This window comes from Pocillopora damicornis, chromosome 8 (genome assembly GCF_964200805.1).
Source record: "Pocillopora damicornis chromosome 8, jaPocDami1.2, whole genome shotgun sequence".
In the NCBI taxonomy this organism is placed as follows: Eukaryota; Metazoa; Cnidaria; class Anthozoa; order Scleractinia; family Pocilloporidae; genus Pocillopora; species Pocillopora damicornis.
The window spans coordinates 16,597,383-16,617,786 of record NC_142677.1 but is presented as its reverse complement, the minus strand read 5'-3'; the positions used below and the strand labels follow the sequence as shown (position 1 = coordinate 16,617,786).

The 20,404-nt window shown below is 36.9% G+C and overlaps 2 protein-coding genes across 2 annotated transcripts; both read left to right on the top strand.

Annotated features, from left to right (window-relative positions):
• The first annotated feature begins 131 nt into the window (after positions 1-131).
• LOC113671999 (TP53-regulated inhibitor of apoptosis 1) lies at positions 132-2,697 on the top strand. The gene is made up of 2 exons (XM_027188267.2): positions 132-278; positions 1,610-2,697. Exons 1-2 carry the CDS (start codon positions 132-134, stop codon positions 1,700-1,702), a joined length of 240 nt encoding a protein of 79 aa, XP_027044068.2. The 3' UTR covers positions 1,703-2,697.
• A 615-nt stretch (positions 2,698-3,312) lies between these two features.
• LOC113672039 (polyphosphoinositide phosphatase) lies at positions 3,313-20,319 on the top strand. Its single transcript, XM_027188312.2, has 27 exons — positions 3,313-3,414; positions 3,493-3,591; positions 4,946-5,078; positions 5,680-5,734; positions 6,806-6,913; positions 7,061-7,111; positions 7,622-8,334; positions 9,134-9,234; positions 9,604-9,729; positions 10,080-10,119; positions 10,627-10,724; positions 11,025-11,158; positions 11,656-11,701; positions 12,005-12,075; positions 12,372-12,426; positions 13,348-13,437; positions 13,846-13,904; positions 14,626-14,700; positions 14,868-14,959; positions 15,695-15,839; positions 16,011-16,069; positions 16,580-16,745; positions 17,178-17,246; positions 17,901-18,060; positions 18,414-18,493; positions 18,761-18,832; positions 18,953-20,319. Exons 1-27 carry the CDS (start codon positions 3,355-3,357, stop codon positions 19,128-19,130), a joined length of 3,135 nt encoding a protein of 1,044 aa, XP_027044113.2. The 5' UTR covers positions 3,313-3,354; the 3' UTR covers positions 19,131-20,319.
• The last annotated feature ends 85 nt before the right edge of the window (positions 20,320-20,404 follow it).

Genomic DNA, 20,404 nt, shown 5'->3' with positions numbered 1-20,404 from the left:
AATAACAACTAAAGCGTGAACATTTGTTAGTATGCGAATCCGCAGAATGATCGCAGATTCTTCCACCCTCATGTTCCAGTATATCTTCGTGGATTTTTGCAATTAATTCATCCATACATATAAGTTAAGGAATGAACAGCGTTGGACCTGAGTGTAATGACTTGAAGAAAGAATACGATTCTTGCTTTAATGTGTGGTATTCGGAGAGCTTCCTCAAAGGTGACTACAAAAGTGATCCTTGTAGTGAGCTGCTTAAGAACTACAGAGCATGTGTTTTGGTAAGTTGCACGATATAATAAGATACGTAATATTTTTCCCTTGAAGAGAAAATATTTTTCCTAACGAGGGTAGACGAGTTATCAATGAATTCCATGAGTTCATCATCATCAACATTTTCTAATCAGAAGCTTGCCTCTCTTACATTACGTTGCACACCAAAGATTGATGAGTGGTAGGAGGGGAAGTGAAGGGGTTGGGGCTGGGGTGGGTCGAGTCCCTGTTATAGCCACAATGTGGGCATGCGCTCCTTGGTATCCAATCTAGTTGCCCCTGGACCAGCTCACCCACGCCAACTCATCCATGCATAAAATTACTTTAACAAGCCAAGCTCATTACAGAATTAGTCTTGTTTTAAGTTAAGGTCAGATATCTTATGAAATGATAATAAAATAATTGAAGTTTCAACATCAATTTGTTAGCTTTATGCCGTTGCATTACAAACTGAAGTGTTTAGTATCTGGTATACCGTTACACACAAACACTTAAATGCTATGGACACTTTCTAACACCGTTGTGGAAATGTGGATACCTTCAGAACAACAGCTTTCAGTTTGTTTGTATCTTACAATTTCTTTTTGTCATGTATGTCATGTTACACTTTGATGTTGATGGATAAACTAATCCCCAAATTGATACTTTTCTTCTTTCTCATCACTTATCTGTTTGATCTTGTATTGATATTGTAGGGAGAAATTCTGTCTTGGTCACTCATGGGGGTTAAAGGGTTAATGACTGTGAATGACAAAAATCATATATGTGAACTGCTGATTAATAAATGATTATGAGAAGGATCTTTGTAGCAATGACCACTACTTTAAAGGCAGTAGAAAAGAAATTTTAAGTGTGGCTTGTTGGCTTGGGCGAGTTGGTCTATGAGCAACTCAACTGAAATTTTGCTCCACTGCTTTGATCAGGGTCGGCCAGGGGGGGTAGTGGAATACCAATATACCCGAAAAAAAGATCGACAAAATACCCCAAAATACCCCAAATTCCTCCAAATATACCCAAAAATAATCGAAGCTTTGAATACTTTATACCTGAAATTCAAAGAAAGTGATATACTGAATACCCATATTTAAGCTGCAATATACCGTATACCCGATTTAAAACGCCCCTGAATACCAAATACCCAAAAACCCTGGCCGACCCTGTTTGATAACAAAGGTACTTTTATCACTTGCTAAACCAAGGCTCTGTTAGCTCAACAACAACATCCTATATTCTATGCCATATATAGAGACAATAGTTCATCTCAAGTTATTCTTCCAGAGACTTAATGCTTGTGTGATATATTTCTGTGGTCCTTAAATGTTTGTATCTCTTTCTATAGAAGGCCATCAAGGAGAAAAATATAGATCTTTCAGATATTGAAACAGATGTCCTTGGAACCAACAGAGAAAAGCAACCACCTCCAGAAAAGTAACCACCTTTCATAAAATCTTGCAAAGTCATCACCAATGTTAGCAGGTCAATGTAGTTATCCCAGACAATAGCCAAGAAACCACTTGTACTTGGCATGGAATCAAACACAATTATTTGGTAGCCTTCTGACAAAGTTTACCACATGATTAAGTGTTTGAAAGCTTGAAAACTACAGCTACCAGGCACTGGTTGTAGTCCACTGTCATCTCTGGTTAGATAACATGAAATTCTCTGTATGGTGTTTGGAGTGTAAAAACAGTTTGCTTAATTTGCAGCAAAAATGCTATTAACTTCTCTGTTGACTATTGGCCAGACATAATTTGATATGAATGTACTACAAGAAAAATAAAATATGATGGAACCCTGTTCAGCTAGTTTAATGATTACTCTTACATTCATTTCCTTTCACTCCCAAAGTCTCATTTTAGTAATTCTCTGTACTGTCTATAATACAATTTATCAACAAATAATCCCCTAATTTATAAATTTCCATATTCTCATTGCTTGTCTGCTTGAGATTGTATTGACATTGTAACGAGAAATTATTTCTTGGTCACCCTTGGAAGTAAGGGGTTAATTTGAATACTTTGGAATCAAAAAGCGAAGTTTTGCTCTTTCATAATAGTCATATATCAGTTTTCCACCTTGTGCTGGCCAGTCAATTTAAAACCAGCTGTTCAGATGTATTCACATGGCATACAACTCAATTTTTTTGAACAGATGTTTATAGGCCAACTCTCCAGGATACAGGAAAAATATCCCTGTTATCACCATACAGTAAATACTAGTTTTGAATTTAGGGACAGATACAAATTTATTTCTTGCACCATCTTGTGTTTTTTATTCATAATAATTTGTAAAATTTTTAATTTCATGAATAGTTGTGAAATGTAGAATGAACTTTACTTAAAGCAGTAGTAAATAATAGGAACATTTGTGAATAAAATTGATCAGCTAATCAATTCTGTGAATAAGGCTGAAGTCTAACTTTTCCAAGGTGTGGTGTAGTTTGTGTTGTTTTCAAATCTAAGGCATAGAATGTTTCTAAGAGTAAGAGAAGAACAAAAAAATGGCACACAAGGTAATGCTAGGGGGATCACTGACATTCTTATAACAATTTGATGTCTTCCATCATCTATTACCAAACAGAAGAACCAATCAAAATGCATGTATACTTCAGGTTGTCATATAAATAGGAACATTTCAACCCAAATGGGAAGGCTTTTTAGCTGTTTTGGTCTGCAAAAGAGTAAAGAATTTTCAAATTGAAAATGGATTTAGAAAGAGGCATGATTTGGTTAAAAAAAATTGAGACAAGATTTGGAGAACGTGGACAGCACATCCCTGCCAAGAATATCAAGGAGTGCAATTTCAACTTCCTGAGCTATGTTTCCACCTGTACACTCGTTGTTCACATTTAAAAACCAGATGAGAGCAGGCAGACTGAAGACTCGGATTAAACCCCCCTCCCCTATTAGACTATCTTTTTCATCTTCTACCTAAAGTACCCTTGAGGATTTTTGAAAGTACAGATATCTATATATATATATATAAATAAGTGAAAGAATCAAAGAGGACGCATCGATTCTCTGTTGCGGAGCGGAGCCCGTGAGAAACCTGGGATCTAATAATAACATTCATCAAGATATCAAGATGGCGGACCTCTACTCAATTTGCTGCACCCAGCGAATTGTACTTTACGAGACGAAAGCGGTAAATACCATATTTAGGATAAGAGATAAAAACCTAATTATATGTTATAAATAACAATTTTTTTCGTCCTTCTTGCAGAGGTTCTTCCTCGTTGGCTCGAATAATGCAGAAACTCGCTTTCGTGTTTTGAAAATAGATAGGACTGAACCGTACGAACTGGTATTTTTCGACGATAAGGTTTGCCTCAAAACAGTTTACTTTAGGAATTATTTTATGTAAATAACCCATTTATGAACGTCATCACCCTAAGCGACTCAAAGATCTCGTGCGTCGAAATGATATGAGTAATCAAAATCAGAAATCTCCTTAACCCTTTCACTACTTTGATCTAATTATTAACTCTCCTTACTCTTTTCTGTTTATTTCTTCATGTCTAAGATATTTGTGTTAGAACAATCTATACCCCCTCCCATTAGATAATAGTCCTCTTGTCCAAAACCCAGGCACACAGAGTATGGCAGGTGCTCACACAAGTTCTTTTTTAAACCTCCATTTTGCATGCCAAAATCACAATATCTCTTTGAGGTTTTGCACACCAAAATCACCAGATCTCTTTGAGTTATGCCATACTCTGCAGACTATTTCAAAACAAGAACACAACTCTCAAACGTGATTGGTTGTCAAACAGACTGATTTGAAAGGACAGTTCACCCATCATGGATTGGACAGAACTGCAAATCACAACAAATGTAGATGTCCATGGGTCAAATTAAAATTCATCAAATATTTTGTGTTCTAATTCAAAAAATTTGCACTTGGTTTTTGCTCATGAGTATGTTTTGGATTTTTTTTTGAAAGGAAATCATTATGATAATTGTTATGTTGATTTTTTGAACCTAAACACTTCCTCTGTGGAACATGGTCTAAAAGTGTAGTGTTTGTTATGTGGATGACTAGAATTTGAAAAACCACTACTGCTATGTGTAGCTATGATCATGATGGTGGTTGAACCCAAAAAACTGCTGTTGCTTTGCAAGGTCTTCAAGTGCAATGATTATCATGTTAAGTAGTTGGAACCTAAACATTGCTACTGTAGTGCTTAGTCTACTTAAACAAATAGATTTTATGTTACTGTGTGTCTGTTCAGAAATAGATGACAGATGAGCTGAGTGCATCTCTGATTTTCCTTAACCTCATTCGTTAGTCTTCTTTGATCTGTTATTGTACTAACCCATGGTAACATGGAGTCTATTTTATATGGTAAAAAAGCAAAATGTTGTGGAAGGTGATGTCATTTCAATAGATCATGAGTAAGAACCAATCAAAAATGTATGTGCAATTCAGCTTTTCATATAATGTGCAGTGATTATGTTGTCAAGTTGGAACCTTGACACTGTCACTGCTGTACATGGTCTACATTTGTAGTAATTAAAATGTTCAAGTCCAATTCAAATGTCCTGTTTGAACAAGAAATGGCTGTATGAAGTGGATATATAATAATTAATGACAGGTTCCCTCTTAGATATTGGAGCTGAATGGATTTTGTCTTAAACTGCGTCATGATTTTATTTTATTTTATTATTCTTGTTAGGTTGAGTACAATCAAAGACAGATCAAGGATTTGTTGTCCATGATCAATGCTGGCAATTTGCCAAATAAAAACAAACCACATGAGAGTTCAAATAAAGGTCTACACAGGAGTATATCTGCTTATGGTATTGTAGGTGAGTCTTAATCTTGCAAGATTATTTTTCTCTCTACTCTTTCACCTCTAAATCCCTTAGATCTCAATATCAATTCTCTTCTCTATCTATTAAACATTTCTTCCAATTTAAGTTCTGAGAATTTGTCATGAGATCAAACAAACAAGAACTTCCATTTGATATTTGTCTTTAGATCAAACAAACAAGAACTCCCATTTGATCCCTTACCTCTGTTCTTGACCTCTCTTCTTGTATTAGTAAGACTGGAAGAAATTTCTTCTTGTCTGACCCAGGGAGGGAAAGACCCAATATAATAGATGAGAGTTGTTATACCAGGCATGACAGAGAGAGTCCTAGAATAATGAATAAGTCCTGAACAACTCTGTTCTTGGTACAGACTGTCTTAGTTAAAATAAATTAGTCTTTGTGAAGTGTTCTTAGGCAACCTACTATAATCTCACACTAGGAGTCTGAAAATGTATTTATTGTAAGGAAAACAGAGCAGAATTGATATTAACTGCGGCTCCAGGATTGTTTGGGCCACTAGGTTTGAGAACAGACTATTGCACTCTACAGTTCAGTATTTCTCCTTAAACTTATGTGAAGTGGATATTCTTTGCAGGATTTGTGAGATTTCTTGAGGGGTATTATATCATATTGATCACAGAGAGAAGGAAGTAAGTTTACTTGTTAACCTTTTACACCCTTACATTAATATCGATATTCTCCATACTCTTTTGTATGCTTTTCCTTTGGTACTGACAAGGAGAATTTGTTTAACAATCAAAGTTTTCATCATCATAATGAATGGTTGGGCAATATTTCTGGAAAGAGAATTTGATGCTTGTCACTCTAAGGGATAAAGGGCTTGACTGTAATTTGCAAAATGAAAGGAAATGAAGATCTGTAATTTGCAAAATGGAAATGTGAAATGTGAAAAGAGAATGCCTGTTTCACTGACTGTTTTCCTCAAGCTCATTTTGATGGTATATTTTGGAGGGCAAATTTACTCAAGTTCACTTGAGGTAAAGTGAGCTTGAGTTTCAATTTCTCTGTGTCAAAAGGTCACATCAGTCTTTGTGACCAATATCAAGGTTTAAAAACTGCAATACTCAATTATTATTCCCTTAAAATGTTTTGGCATGCAAATCAAATCATAAAAATTCTTGAAGTTCAAGAATATCAAAGAGCTTGAGTCAGTTTCATTTACCCACCAAGCATGATATTTCATTTAGAAACATGCTGTATACACCTTTGGCAGCAACATCTTCTAAGTGTATGTCTGGTCATTTTTCAAATTAGAGATTTTCATTTTATGGCTTATTGGCACAATTCTTCGTAGCCAATGCACTGATTCATTCACAAACTTAGAGAAGATTTTGCAAAGTACATTAAGAGATTTTACATTTTTCACCTTCTCGAGTTTGCATAAGCAATACACACTTATGGTCAACTGACAAATTTAACCTTAAGGCTGGTGGGTTTTTCCATGGGGACTCTTGTTTCACAAAGTACAGATTTACATTTTGCAAATTACAGATTTTCATTTCTCAACTTACAGATTTTCATTTTGTTTTGCAAAAATTACAGTAAACTGTTTAAAGAGCTCAGTTGTGCATGAAAAAGTTAGGTTAAAGAAAAATATGAGGTTTTGTCATGATTATTTTACTGAATTTTGGCTTAACCCAGAAATGCTTTTTTGATTTAATGTAACTTTTTAAAAGAATATGAAATATTACGTTTTACAGGCAGGCTGAGATTGGAGGACACAGCATCTATAAAATTGAAGATACAAAGTTGATTCCAATAGCAAATGAACTTGTCAGACAGAAGTTCCAGCACCCTGATGAGAGCAAGTAAATATTGTTACTGCAAAAACATGAAAACATGTTTTTTTTCTATTTCCTTTACAAGCAGGCCAGTGGCAGTATTATGATATGAGTAATTCTTGAAAATTTTCAGTGAGTACATTCTCATTTCTCTCTTAACTTCCTTTGCTTCAGATATGTCAAGATCTTTCAGAATGTTGATCTCTCTAGTAACTTTTATTTTAGGTATGTAAAGCTCTTTTTCTCTTTGTAAGTTTGTATTTTGCCAAAGTAATTAAAGACAAAAGAGACCACTGTTTCTGTACTGAGTTTTATTTTTTTTATTATAATAACATGAATACAGTCATAAGCAGGTGTAAACCTAGAGAGGAATGTATATGTTGGGGTTCAATTTTGTTCCTGTTTTAAATATTACTAAACCAGTTTGATTGTTATTCCATCTCTGTCTCGTTTCTATCATCATATTTTGCAACTAAACAAAAAAAATAGCCTGGAATAAAAAATCTAAAACCAAGGAAAAAATTGAACTCAACAAATAAATGTACACATTCTTCTAAGCAGCCATTTCCTGTTGTAACAACTTTTTCTATTTCTTAAAGGCATCTGCATGCACAACTGTCAACTATGCTTTTCATGATTAACGATTTGACCTAATGTTGTCTTCGATCTTTTCCTGCAAATTTGTCTTATTGAGTGGTCAATTGTTTCCAACTTTTGCTCTTTATTGTGTTATAGCTACAGTTATGATTTGACTCATAACCTCCAGCGTCAAATGGCCCCCATCATTAATCCCTCAGCTTACTCTAGTACTGCACATTCATGGCAGGCTTGGGGACTATGCCCTCACTTAGACAAAGAAACAACACAAGATGCATGTGCTCTGTTAGTTGTGCCAGAGGGCACAAAAGATAAATCTGATCCTCAGAATGCCAATGAAAATGGAACACATGATCAAGCTCTGGGCAGGAGTAAAGAAACTGGTGAACTAGCAAGTGATGAAGGCGCAAGTGATGTGCAAATTCAAAATAATGATGGGATCACTGAGCAAAGTGGAAATTTTGAAACTTCAGATACTGTGATATCCAGTGCATGTGATCAGAGGAGTGAAATAACAGAAGTTGATACCACAAAACAAGATTTTTCTGCTGATCATGTTGTTGCTTCATCATCAAAAGAGATTCAGTCATCACCAAAGAAACCAGGACAAGCAACTGATTCTACACAGAAACAAGAGCTGGCAAGGGACTCTTGTGTCAGTAAAGATGAAAGAAAAATTCCCTTTTGCCCTGACTGTGAGAAATTGAGGCAAAAAAGAGAGAGGCCTTTTTTGAGCAAGAGCAAATCATGTAGCAAGTTTGTGTGGAACAGATATCTGCTGAAAGGTTTTGAAGGAGCTGTCCACTCTGACTGGATTCTGCACATTGTGAATGGCTTTGTTGGACAATCTGGTATCCTTTCATTTATTATCAATAATTTTGGAGAAATATCAGATGTTCAAATATTGAAGATAATTATTGATGTACACATGAAGGAAGGAACAGCATATTAGTGAGCTTTTCATCAACAGTTTGAACACAAAATGTCTTCTACTCTTGCAGTTAGAGCTGCTAGAAGAATGTAAGAGTAAGGTGAATAGGCTTTAAAGATAACAGATTTGGCCTGGGTAAGGGATTTTATCTGTTTAAAATTTAGGCTTGTAGATCAAATCATTAGTCTTTGATCAGTTGTCCAAATTAGAGAAAGTGAAAAAACCTTTAAAAAGTTTGCTAACTTAAAGACCCTGACAAAGCCTTGATCTTGACAGCTTAGGTATTTAGTGTTTTTGTTGCCACAACCCTGCTGTCTCAAACACCAACAACTACAGAAAATCTTCGGGTGAAATCCAAACACTGTTTAAAAAAAAGGAAAATATACATATATATATATATACACTCAGTGTGATAAAGTTATGTTGGATGGCATAAAATTAACTCAGATGAAGATTTTTTTAAAAAATAATGTTGTATTCTTACATCGGGGCCAAAAGGAAGGGTTTGTTAAAGAAGTAAGCTAATGTTCTAAATTTGGAAAGGATCAGCTCAAGTGAGTCAGGAAATATCTCTTTTGTTTGATGATGTTTTCAGTGTGGTTTGCCCTGTCCATCATTTCAACAACAAAATTGATGTATTGCTGTTAGAAACATAAATTTGAGTGAAAAACTACAAAATCTGTTGATGCACCTTTAACTTGTGATACATAATAATTCAGATATTTGTGTGTATGGTCGGCCCATATATGTTACACTGATTGCTCGAAGGTCAAAAGAATTTGCTGGAACTAGATTTTTAAAGAGAGGAGCTAATGATGAGGTTGGTACCAAAAAACTGTTCAATACTTGAACACCTTCTCCCTATTTTAGAAAGATTTTTGTTAACTGGAGTCAAGGGAAGTAGTGGTCTTATGGCTGATATGGTTGACTCAAAAAGTTCCATGCTTAGGGCTGGTCAGGGTGGTTGCATTGTGTTCCTGGGCAAGACCCTTGGCATTATTACTTCTCATCAAATCCTAAAGTTTTCGGGCTTCTATTCTACAATTACTTATTAAATTTCAGCTCACCTTAATTTTCCTGGTCAGATTTTTTTCAATCCACAGTTTAAATGAAATTTATCTCATAACAAATTGAGAGCCTCACAGCCCTCAAGATTTACAGTTGATTGTTTTTTTTTTGGTTCTTTTAGGGAAATGTAGCCAATGAGGTTGAAACAGAACAAATTGTTCATGATGCCTCTGTTTTGTCATTCAAGAGTGGAAGATTTACATCTTATGTTCAGCTCAGAGGATCCGTTCCATCTTTTTGGTCACAGGTACAATGATATATTTTGCTTCACCACCATTCAACTCTTGTTCCTAATTTTTGGGCCATTTCAAATGATCTTTTTTGTGCCATTTAACCCTTAAATTCCCACAATTGATCAAAACAGAATTTCTCCTTACAATGTTAATACAATATCAACCAGATGAGTGATTCAAATGAAGAAAAATATCAATTAGAGGATTATAAGTGGATCCAATTTCAAATTCTCTGAACTAACATTATAAGAAATGTATGACAGATACCAAGGAGAACTGCTGATGAGATCTTGGGAGTGAAAGGGTCAAGATTGACAATGTTTGTTGACATCTTCTCTAATTGAGAGATAATTTATTTTTTCAGGATGTAAGACAAGTAATGGTGCCTAAGCCACAAATAATAGGTGGGTAACAATCAAGTACATGACCTTTATTTTCACTTGTACACAGTACTTGTGTAGTAATTATCTAAATTAGTTGTCAGTGATTCTGGTGAAAATCACAGTAAGATTTGGGTCTTTTTGCAATTGCTCAATGATGTTGATCCATAGCAAAGAATGATTCTAAAAGTCTGTTTTTGAGAGATACTTAGTTCAAAAATCATCGTTATGTTGATTTTGTATTTGTAGGAAAAATGTTGGTTTATGGTTCAAAAGGTCTGTGATAGAAAGCCAATTAGAAGTTGTGCAGTTTGCTAGCTTTAACCCCCATGAGTGACCATAGAGTGGAAGGGTTGTAGGACCTTAAAGCCTCATTGTAACTGACCGTTTGAATGAGTTATGAAACCGTGTATGCTTCATGTCTGTGTTCAAGCAGTTGTGATTTGTGATGATTGTTCTTTTTCATTGTTCAGTTATATTCGGGATTAGAGTTTCACTTGTCTAACATAATGTGTGCTGTTTTATTTTAAGTTGATCGTGCAGATCCATTCTGCTCGGCCGCTGGGCAACATTTTAACCAACTTCTTAGACGGTTTGGTTCTCCTGTGGTCATTCTTAATCTTGTAAAGGTGGGTTATGTACTTTCTACGTCTTAAGTGTTGGAAAGTCTGCACAACACGTAACTGCATTTCCTCGAAAAAGCACCCACATTGCAAGAAGCACCCTTTCCCGAGTAAGAGTAAATAGTGTTGGGAAGTCCGCAAAATACCTATATGAAAAGGACGCTATACTTAAATCTCTGATTTTACGAGCTTTCGATTTTCCCGAAAAAGCAATTCAAATCAAATAAGCATCCGTTTTTCTCTTATTCGTGAACTGTTAGAGGTCTCTTTCCAACATATAACCTATGTATACTTCTTATTTTATAGAAGAGGGAAAGGAAGCGACACGAACAGATTCTCAGTGAGGAATTGGAAAGAGCAGTGACGTATTTGAACCAGTTTTTGCCATTACAACATGCCATAATATATAAAGCGTGGGACATGGCGCGATACAACAAGAGGTTGGTTCAAAGAGGGAGTTTTGTTGTAAAATGTGTGTTTGGTGATAATGATGGACAAATGTTTACTCGTTTGTCTCTCGATTAAGAGTCGCTGTCTAGTGTATAGTCTGTATGTATGTTGGCCGTACTGTACCTCTGCTATAAACATTGAATTTACTTAAAAATAAAGGAGTTAAGTTTCTCAAGAAACTGAGGTGACGCGTCGTTGGAGAGTATAACAGGGTAATTTGGTAGTATCAACTGGTTTGATAACGTAAAATGGCTACCGTAAAGAGCTTGTGGACCGTAAAGATGTTGTGGATGTTGTTGTTAAAGTTATGTTTTTTCAGTCTCTCGCGGTAAATTTTAGCAACCCCAAGTCACAGATACCACCAAAAATACCCGACAAGTTACAATATTGTTGCACCTTGTGTGATTACTACATGCCTACTCATTTCTGCTAAATTTTAGCTTATCAAGTCGCTGAATCAAATCATTGCTGTTTTTTTCTTTTACAGTAAAGACTGCAATGTCATGGAGAAATTGACTGTCATAGCTGATGAGGTTTGTGTTAAAAAAAAATTATAATAAAGCACTATTGACTTCTTAAGTTTAGTAGTTGACTTGTCATCATGCCTCCTCGCGCGAGAGGCCACTTAAGGCTATTAAGTTAAATAACCAACCATATCTTTTCCACGCCATTCCTTTGACTGTATTTCAGTCTGCATGCGTTTTCCTCTCCTCCGCTACAGTTAATTATTAATGCTATATTCATCAATTGTATGTTCTATTTGAATTCTGACTGAATGAGTGATAACGTTAAATGCCTCATTTTGTTCTTCCTAACTACGAGTAAAACTGTTTCAGGTTTTCAAGTCCACTGGCTTTTTCCACAGTGGACAGGAATTGTATTGCAATCAGATAAGAAAAGATTCAAGGTATGAGTCTTCTAGACAGACAGACAGACAGACAGACAGATAGGTAGATAGATAAACAGACAGACAGACAAATAGTTAAACAGACCGACAGACGGTTAGATAGATAAACAGACAAACAGACAGATAGATAAGCAGGCCAACAGACGGACAGATAGACGGACAGACCCTGGCCCACTTTTAAGATTTTTCAGAATAGCCACATGCCCAAAGTATTCTATCTTAGGTCAAAGAGTCAAAGCTTCAGTTTAAACGTTCCTTTTGTGGAAAGTTTTGAAGATGACAGTACTTTGTTCTAGGTTTAACGGTATGTGTGGCACTGGATACTCTGACGATTGTCTGGGAAGGGAACAGGTATAGTTTATAATTGTCATTTGCTTTTTCTATCTATAATTAGTGTTGGTATTACTTGTTTAATTACGTTACTCATTGTGCGTGCTTCTTACAGAGTTGAATTTTACATACCCAAAAATTACCCAAACGTTGATCAGACTTTTTTTTTTAGTATTCTTGTCCAAGCCCATTTACTCAGTTTTATCCCGCTTCCAAAACATATAGCAGTTTTCAAGATCTTCGTAAGAAATAAGAACTTCGGATCCATTGGCTTTGCCGAAATCTTCTTCGTTTTTGTACTGGAACATTTGCACAAGCTTTTCAACAAATCAAATGCATCATTAAACCAATCCCAACCGTTTACACACTAACATCAGTAGCCATTTTTCTTCGTAATTTTCTCACGAAATTTCCTATGATGCTGGCGAGGAGAACATATGTTTAACAATCCAGAGCTGATCATTTCCTTTATTCTCGTGACCTTAATGTGAGCATGATTCAGGGGTGATATTGTAAAGAGAAACTAGATGCTAGTAACTCTTAGAGACCAAAGTGTTACTTTAAGGCAGTTGGCTTCTTTCCTCCCAATAACATCCACATTGTACTTTTGTGCATGATGGCCTTTGTGATTAGTTCATCTTGTCGATAGATGAATTTAGTCTCAATTTTCTCTAGTTCAACTCTTTTGATATATTCTATTAATTAGTTGCTGGTGTGCACCCTGTTTGTTTATTGTTTGTAGTAGTGTTACTTGCAGTTTACATTGTCTTGAAAACGTATCTCGGGATACAAATTTTCTAATCTATCTCAAGCTAAAGCGTACTTACGTTTGCATGTCATGATAAACTAAGAAATGACAATATACAGTTTCCTTTTTTTAAATGCCAAAATATCATGTCACCAAAGTCTGCTTACAGCGTGATTTTTTTTTCTCATCTTAAGAATGGTGTACTCCGGACAAACTGCGTAGATTGTCTGGACAGAACAAACACTGCACAGTTTATGGTCGGTAAATGTGCCCTTGGTTTTCAGGTGAGTATATCATATTGTGATGAAATTCCAAAAGTTGCAAAAAGGTGTGGGCGGTGTTCACCTACAAACTGCTACCACGCTCACAGATACACCACTAAAACGTCGAAAAAGCGTTTACGTAATCTCGTTGCAAAATGTTCACACGTTCACGGACACACTGTGTTTAGAGGTGCATCTGGTAGTGTGTCTGTGAACGCGTCGTTAATGTGTCGGGGAACGAGTTGATGTTGTCGGTAGTGATCGTTTATTCGTCAGTCGCAGATTGTTAGATTTTAGTGAGTACACTTAGCTCTAGGGACCCTATAATGTGTATTTAGATCTTGATTAACAGCATACATCCCTGTTGCTAAGATTACCTGCTATCACACGGTTACTATACGCTCTAATATCCGCTGTTTTTCCTTCTAGTTGCATGCGTTAGGAGTGATTGACAAACCGTTTCTTCAGTTTGACTCGGATGCTGTGAGGTATGTTTGATCATTTTCGCCTTGTTTAAGGCACTGTGGAATAAAATATCCTCTGCTACCCATAAGTGATCAAGACAGAATTTCTCCTAACGATATCAATACAATATCAAGTAGACAAGAGACGGGAATAAAGAAAAATATCAGTTAGGAGATTATAAGTTGATCCAATATCAAATTCTCCAAACTAACATCACAAGAACTGCATGGTAGACAGTTAGGAGAATTACTAATGAGATCTTGGGAGTTAAAGGGTTAAGTACTTGTTGAGGAAAACGCCCTGGCTCAATTCTTAGCACGCTTGTTCTTGGGCAATACACCGAACCCTCCTTAGTCCCCCCTCCCCCTCCATCTAGGGCCTAGTTGTATATAGGGCGGATAAAGCTACCCAACGGATAAATCGCCATCCAGCGGATAAGTGATAGCAAAACGTGTAGCGTTATCCACAGGATAGAGATTTATCCTGTGGATAGCGTTAACCGACCAACCGATCAACCGGGGCCAGGAGTATAATGAGGTATGCTATCAAATTAACAGAGGGTCCAAGAATTGCTTTTTACTTGGTCGACGAGTGACCTATCAAAGGAAGTTTTACTATAATTGTTCATAGTTGTTTTATCTCTCTAAAATTATCCTTAATAGGCCTGTTCTGCAGGCCACTCTGGTCCTGAAATGTAAACTATTTGTAATCGTTGTATTGAAGTATTTTGCCTTGTTTTTTCAGGATTTTGGAAGATCTTTACGAAGCTCATGGCGATACTCTTGCTTTACAGTATGGAGGATCCCAGCTTGTGCACGGGTGAGGCATTTGTAAAATGAGCAAGGGAAATCGTATACACCATTGATAGCAATGCACGTCAATCCAGTAGACCAATAAATATAGTGAGATTGACGCTGCAATTGGTACCTGAATTCTCTCCATTTAGCGATGTGTTTTTCCTTATCCCGCGGTCCTTGTCTTCTCAGAATTCGCACGTATCGTAAGGTGTCGCCGTTCACTTCTCACTCAAGGGATATAATGCAGACAGTATCTCGCTATTACAGCAACGCATTCACGGGTAAGAGAACTCTAATTTGCATCCAAGTTGTTTATCGCTATATTTTTTTCCCTGTCATCTTAGCATGGGTCTCTTCATGGAGCGCGTTTAGTTTGAGTAATCACAACGGCCAATTAAAGGAAAGGATTTATTACTGGAAGGGAATGGGATTCAAATTATAGCGGAGCTCGCAGAACGTAGCCCCATAATTATACAAAATAGCAGTAACCCATCAAGCCAAAAAAATTTGGATGTACGACCGTACGACCGTACAAGGTGCTACTTTTAACATGCGTGGTCAACTGTACAGCGGGCATGCCAACGCCACGGCTTTGTTCAGTAGTCCAGTGGTCAGTGCACTGGGCTCCGAGTCAGACGACCCGGGTTCTAGTCCTGGCCGGGGGAAGGCGTTGTGCCCTTGAGACGTGCGGGAAAAAAAAAATGCGAGCTCCGCTTTTAGGCTTGGCTAAATGTATATATTAAACTGCTTGAAGCGCGGGAAAACGCGAGTGACCCAGTCGTCATTGGTTTTGTTTTGTATCTGATTGGTCGAGAAGGTTGTACAAATTTCTAAAGCAATTACAGCGTGTAGTTCAAGTAGACTAATGCAACAAAATGGCCCTTTTACCAATATGGCGTTTCTTCGAAATTTCAGCTGTGTCCTCCCCCCACCCCCCCTACCCACAACCCTCTGCTTGTTTTTTTAATAACTTCAGCGCATTATTTTCTATTTGTCTCTTTGCTGGCCCTTTGCAGATGCTGACAAGCAACAAGCCATGAATCTGTTCCTTGGGATATTTTCACCGCGACAGGAAAAACACAAAATTTGGGAACTGCCTAGTGATTATTATTTGCACCACAACACAACATGGGACTTGAGAGCGTCCAAGAACAGAAAAAGGTGATAGAGCTTAAAGCGTATTCTGATTTTCTGATTAAGAGTCGTTAGATCAAAACAATAGCGTTGTTTTTGCTCATCTGTTTTGTTTTGTTTTGCCTTTTTTGTTTCGTTGCTTTGCGTTCTGTTAATTTTGTTGTTGTTGTTTTTTTTTTCGCCTTTTCGTCTCTGCAGTTATACCAAGTGGTGGGATCAGGCTGTGGTCAACTCTTTGCCCCACCCCACCCCTGATGGTTTGTATACTTTAATCGTACTACAGTGTGACATTAAATGTATTATATTAGTCAAGTTAAATACTACCATGTTTTAATCTCAACCTTTCCATTCCTTGATTTGAATTCATTGGAACTTTTTCTCACAGTGATTCAAGAGGACGGTATCATGCTATTTCATAACTTCCTTGGTACAACTGCGAGATAGTGTCAAACGACTCTGTTATGTACACGTACGGGTTTCTTTTAATTATCATTGAAGAAAATAAGCTGAATTATTTGATGCGCAAATATAGTCGAAGATTTGCAAAAGAAAACTGTCGTCTTCTTGTCACTCGCGCGTTGGGATGTAACGCAGTGCTGCGTGACACCCCAAAGAATCATGGCGAAGGACAATAATACAACTAGAGATGAAATTGGGACGCCACAGTACGCGGAATCTACACACGAGTTGGTTTTTTCCACTTGCGCGCGGCTTCGCCCTTGAACTTTTGCGACGTCATTGTTAAATCTATAATAACAATTTTGCAGAAACGCCACTGGACGACGCAGGAAACAAGGAAAACAGGGAAGACCCCTGGCAGTACTCAGACTATGCAGATCATGAATCGGTAGATATGTTTTCAGAGTATTATCACCCGGATAACTTGACCGTCCTTGAGACAGTGTATCCTCATCGTATGCAGAAGTCTTGTAGGTAAGCGATCAAAGTATGGTATCTCATTAGTGTGTCAGTTCAATCTCAAGTAAACAGGTTTTGAGAATAAGGAAAATTTATTCTTATGTGTATTGTTTACAGCCTCTTCTTTTCCTGAAGTCTAGTTATTACCTTGATTTGTCGCCAACTTCGGGAGACTCTTTGGAAGGAATTGACTGAGTCTTTGGTGTGTGTCTGTGTTCTACAATGCGCAGTGTAACGAGCTCCGGGGATAGCAAGAGGGAACCTCACAAAGATTTTTGTTCGATTGGACTTTGGTTGAATATATACTGAATGGTGTTCGCGTATCTTCGTCGTTCTTCTTGGAAGCTAGATCTTGTCCAGATATTTAACCTGAGAAAAAGTTTATCGGAAATCAACGGTGAATGTATAATGGACAATATCAAAAATAAGAGCTGTTTTTATTTTCAGGGATTTCATGCCACCAACTGCTCACAATCATAGTCCCTTTGTAGTTAGAGCTCCTGCAAAGTCACCTGGGTAAGTACTCGACGGACATCCAATTTGTTTTAATTCTCAGAGTGATATTGAATCTAATGTCGAAAGTAATGCGAATAAAATAAATAGAGAAAGTATAAATAAAGTATAATAAATACTTGGACTTAACTGCTCCCTACTCTGTGATTGATCCAGAAAAAGTTGCGCTTTCTATCCAACCAATCAGATGCATAGCTAAACCAATTACAGGTTGGTTACTCGCGTTTTCCCGCGCTTCCAACAGTTTACTTGTTTTACTTTGAGTTTTATTTGGCTCCGTGTGATTTTTCTCCTGGTTCTGATTTGCCATTTTGATTCTTTTGGTTTTGGTTCTCTGACACTCAACTAAAATGCTTTAGGCCCTTTACCAAAATGGAGGCTACAAACTTAAGCCATTATGTAATTATTGTGCAGTGAACAGTTTAAGTAACATCTCCGATGATTTCAGTGGAGTTTCAATTGTCAATGTCAGAATAGTCCTGGAAGGACTGTTGTCTGAGTAGTGAGGGAAGTCTCAATACCCTAAGTGGATGTCATCATCCGAGCCAAGTAAAAAGTGTAATTATTTACATGACATTTTCACTTCCTCCTAAACCACGTTGTTAGTAATGGTGATGGTAACTGTGAAGATGAAAAAAATTGATTTCCTTATCATAGCCGACGCCCTGTCCCGACTCGTAGAGCGGTTGGTGCTGCTCCTGAACCGCTCAGTGTGGAAGACAGCACCGATGACGGCTCCAGCTCAGATGATGACAGTTCAGCCATATCTCTTCTGGAGAGGATTAACAGCACAAGCACTTGTGTTGTCTCTTTTCAGGTGTGCTACAGAGATTTTACAAGGCGTTCACACTTTGAAAAATTTGTGCAGGCTTTTGGATCCCAGAATACACTGAACATCGAGCATCAAATTTAAAAAAAATCGCGCCAGCGTTGATGAAATTTTGGTCTTAAATATGTTGATCGCAAGCATTGACATTTCAAAATGTGCCTTCTTCAATTAATTGATTGATTGATTGATTGATTGACAGGTTAACAGAATCTAGATATTCGTTGCTGGTGATGTTTGACTGTAAGAAGGAAAGAAAGAAGAAAACCATCTAGTTAAACAAACTGCTCATGGAAACCTAATTACTGTGCTAACACTTAGCAATTTTTTTTTCCTCTGGTTAGGAGCTGTTGCCATCTATGCAGGATATATATGGTGTTGGACTGAAGGAACCCAAGGATCGAAGTATGGAGGCTTACCGAAGGTACTTAAGTTAACAGATAATTTGGTTTTATCAAGTTTAAAATGGAAATTGACCGCCGTAAAGAGTTTATGAAACTAACATCGCCCTTCGTCGAGCGAATGACCTGTGAGAATTTGAATTAATTGTAAAATATCTGCAACAAGCGCGAAAATAAGACCTGTGTTTCCATTTGAGTTAATTTCCTGAGTTTTAAATCCATGTTATCGTGATGATTCCTGAATCAATATATTTATAAGAAAATCTTAATCAAGGGTTGTTTTTATGCAGGTTTGTTCAATTTGGAAAGACTTCACTACCTGACAAGGAAAATCCTGGAGTGAAACACATCCATTACAATTGGTAAATAACTTACCTACGAACGGTTAACTTATTTTTCACAAATTTTTTTTCTTACGATGTAAACTGCGATGGACGGAAAGAAAACTAATAAACTAATCATCTTGTGTTTTGTTGGTTTAGGGAAGCACACAAACCTTTTGCGTCGGACTGTAATCATAAAGTTAGACTGCCCACAATAGACCGTCCGTCGGAGGCTTTGTACACAGCATACGTTCATGCTGGACAAAATGGTCGCTTTTGGACATCGCCAGTCAGTGTTGACGTTTATAGGAAATACGTCAGTAAGAACTATCAGTGAAATCCAACAAAAAGTTAGGGCGGGTTATTTAAACAAAGTTTAACCGTTGTTTAATAAAACCGTGATCTAAGCCATCTTCAATTTAGCCGAACCTTTTATTCGAACATTTTTTATGTGGACAGTGTCAATAGGGCCGAAAGCTAATTGTGGAAATACATTTATTTAATTAATTAACCCTCTCATAGGGGATCCCTGAGGCCCACTGATTGCGTAAAACTGCGGTTTGGGTAGGATCTCATCGAAATAACCGGCCCTTACTCCGCAGCCGCTTTCCAAGATGTTACGCAATACCTCGCGTGACATCACTCAGAGCGGATGCTAAGGAGACCAACAGATAGCTTGTTTTTGTGCTCTTGATGTTTACAAATTTAAAGATTTTAATAAATGAGTAAATGATTTCGCTTTATGATAACGATCTACCGTAATGAGATTAGATATTGTAGTGTATTGATTATAGAACGCGTGCTCTCGTTTGTCGATTGGTGGTTTAACATGAGAAAAAATAACATGGTTGTGACGTTTAAATCTGTGCACATTTTTGAGAAATAGGTCATAAAAGCATTATAGGACTGTTCTTAGCCTTATCCAAATACGCAACATGAACAAAAATTTTCGAAAGTTATGCAAACCCTCGACTGGATCTTGGATTCGCTGAACTTTCTTGAATTCTTCCAACTCCTCTCGCGTTTAGGTGAGGCTATATCAACACGGGAAAGTCCTCTACCACGTCTACTGCTCAATTATCGATGAATCGACAGTTAAGATAATATTTTTGTAAAGGGATATTAAGGGGAAGCAAAATCAAGGCACTTCTTGAAAATTTCAAAGGTGTGAAATTAAATTAATCAAACCTTTGCATAAATACGAAAAACTGATATTCATGTTTACTGCAATTCTGTCTTCAGCGAACATGGAAAATGTTACAGAGAACATTATCTTACGTATAGACACATGATGGAGATTTAAGGAAATAAAAATTTGTAAATCACTAGTTTGTCTGTAAGTTTTTAAAATGTTGGTAAACTTCTAATATAAACAGCAACTAATTAAACGTGATTAGGTTGTTCTTGGTTGCTTTGCTTTATTTTCTTAGTTGCTTTGTAAGTTTTAGTTGGTCTGTAAGTTTTTGATATGTTGGTAAACTTCTAATATAAACAGCAACCAATTAAACGTGATTAAGTTGTTCTTAGTTGCTTTGCTTTGGTGTAGACGTTCCCGCAATGCTGTTGGCCGCGTATGCTAAAAGTAGTTCGTTGTACTTACGGTCGCACAGT

Bases quoted from the DNA above. Each gene is read 5' to 3' on its own strand.
- LOC113671999 (XM_027188267.2), top strand. From the start codon at position 132: ATGAACAGCGTTGGACCTGAGTGTAATGACTTGAAGAAAGAATACGAT. The intron at 279-1,609 runs GTAAGTTGCACG...CTCTTTCTATAG, and splicing joins ACTACAGAGCATGTGTTTTG to AAGGCCATCAAGGAGAAAAA.
- LOC113672039 (XM_027188312.2), top strand. From the start codon at position 3,355: ATGGCGGACCTCTACTCAATTTGCTGCACCCAGCGAATTGTACTTTAC. The intron at 8,335-9,133 runs GTATCCTTTCAT...ATAATAATTCAG, and splicing joins TGGCTTTGTTGGACAATCTG to ATATTTGTGTGTATGGTCGG. The intron at 11,702-12,004 runs GTTTGTGTTAAA...AAACTGTTTCAG, and splicing joins TGACTGTCATAGCTGATGAG to GTTTTCAAGTCCACTGGCTT.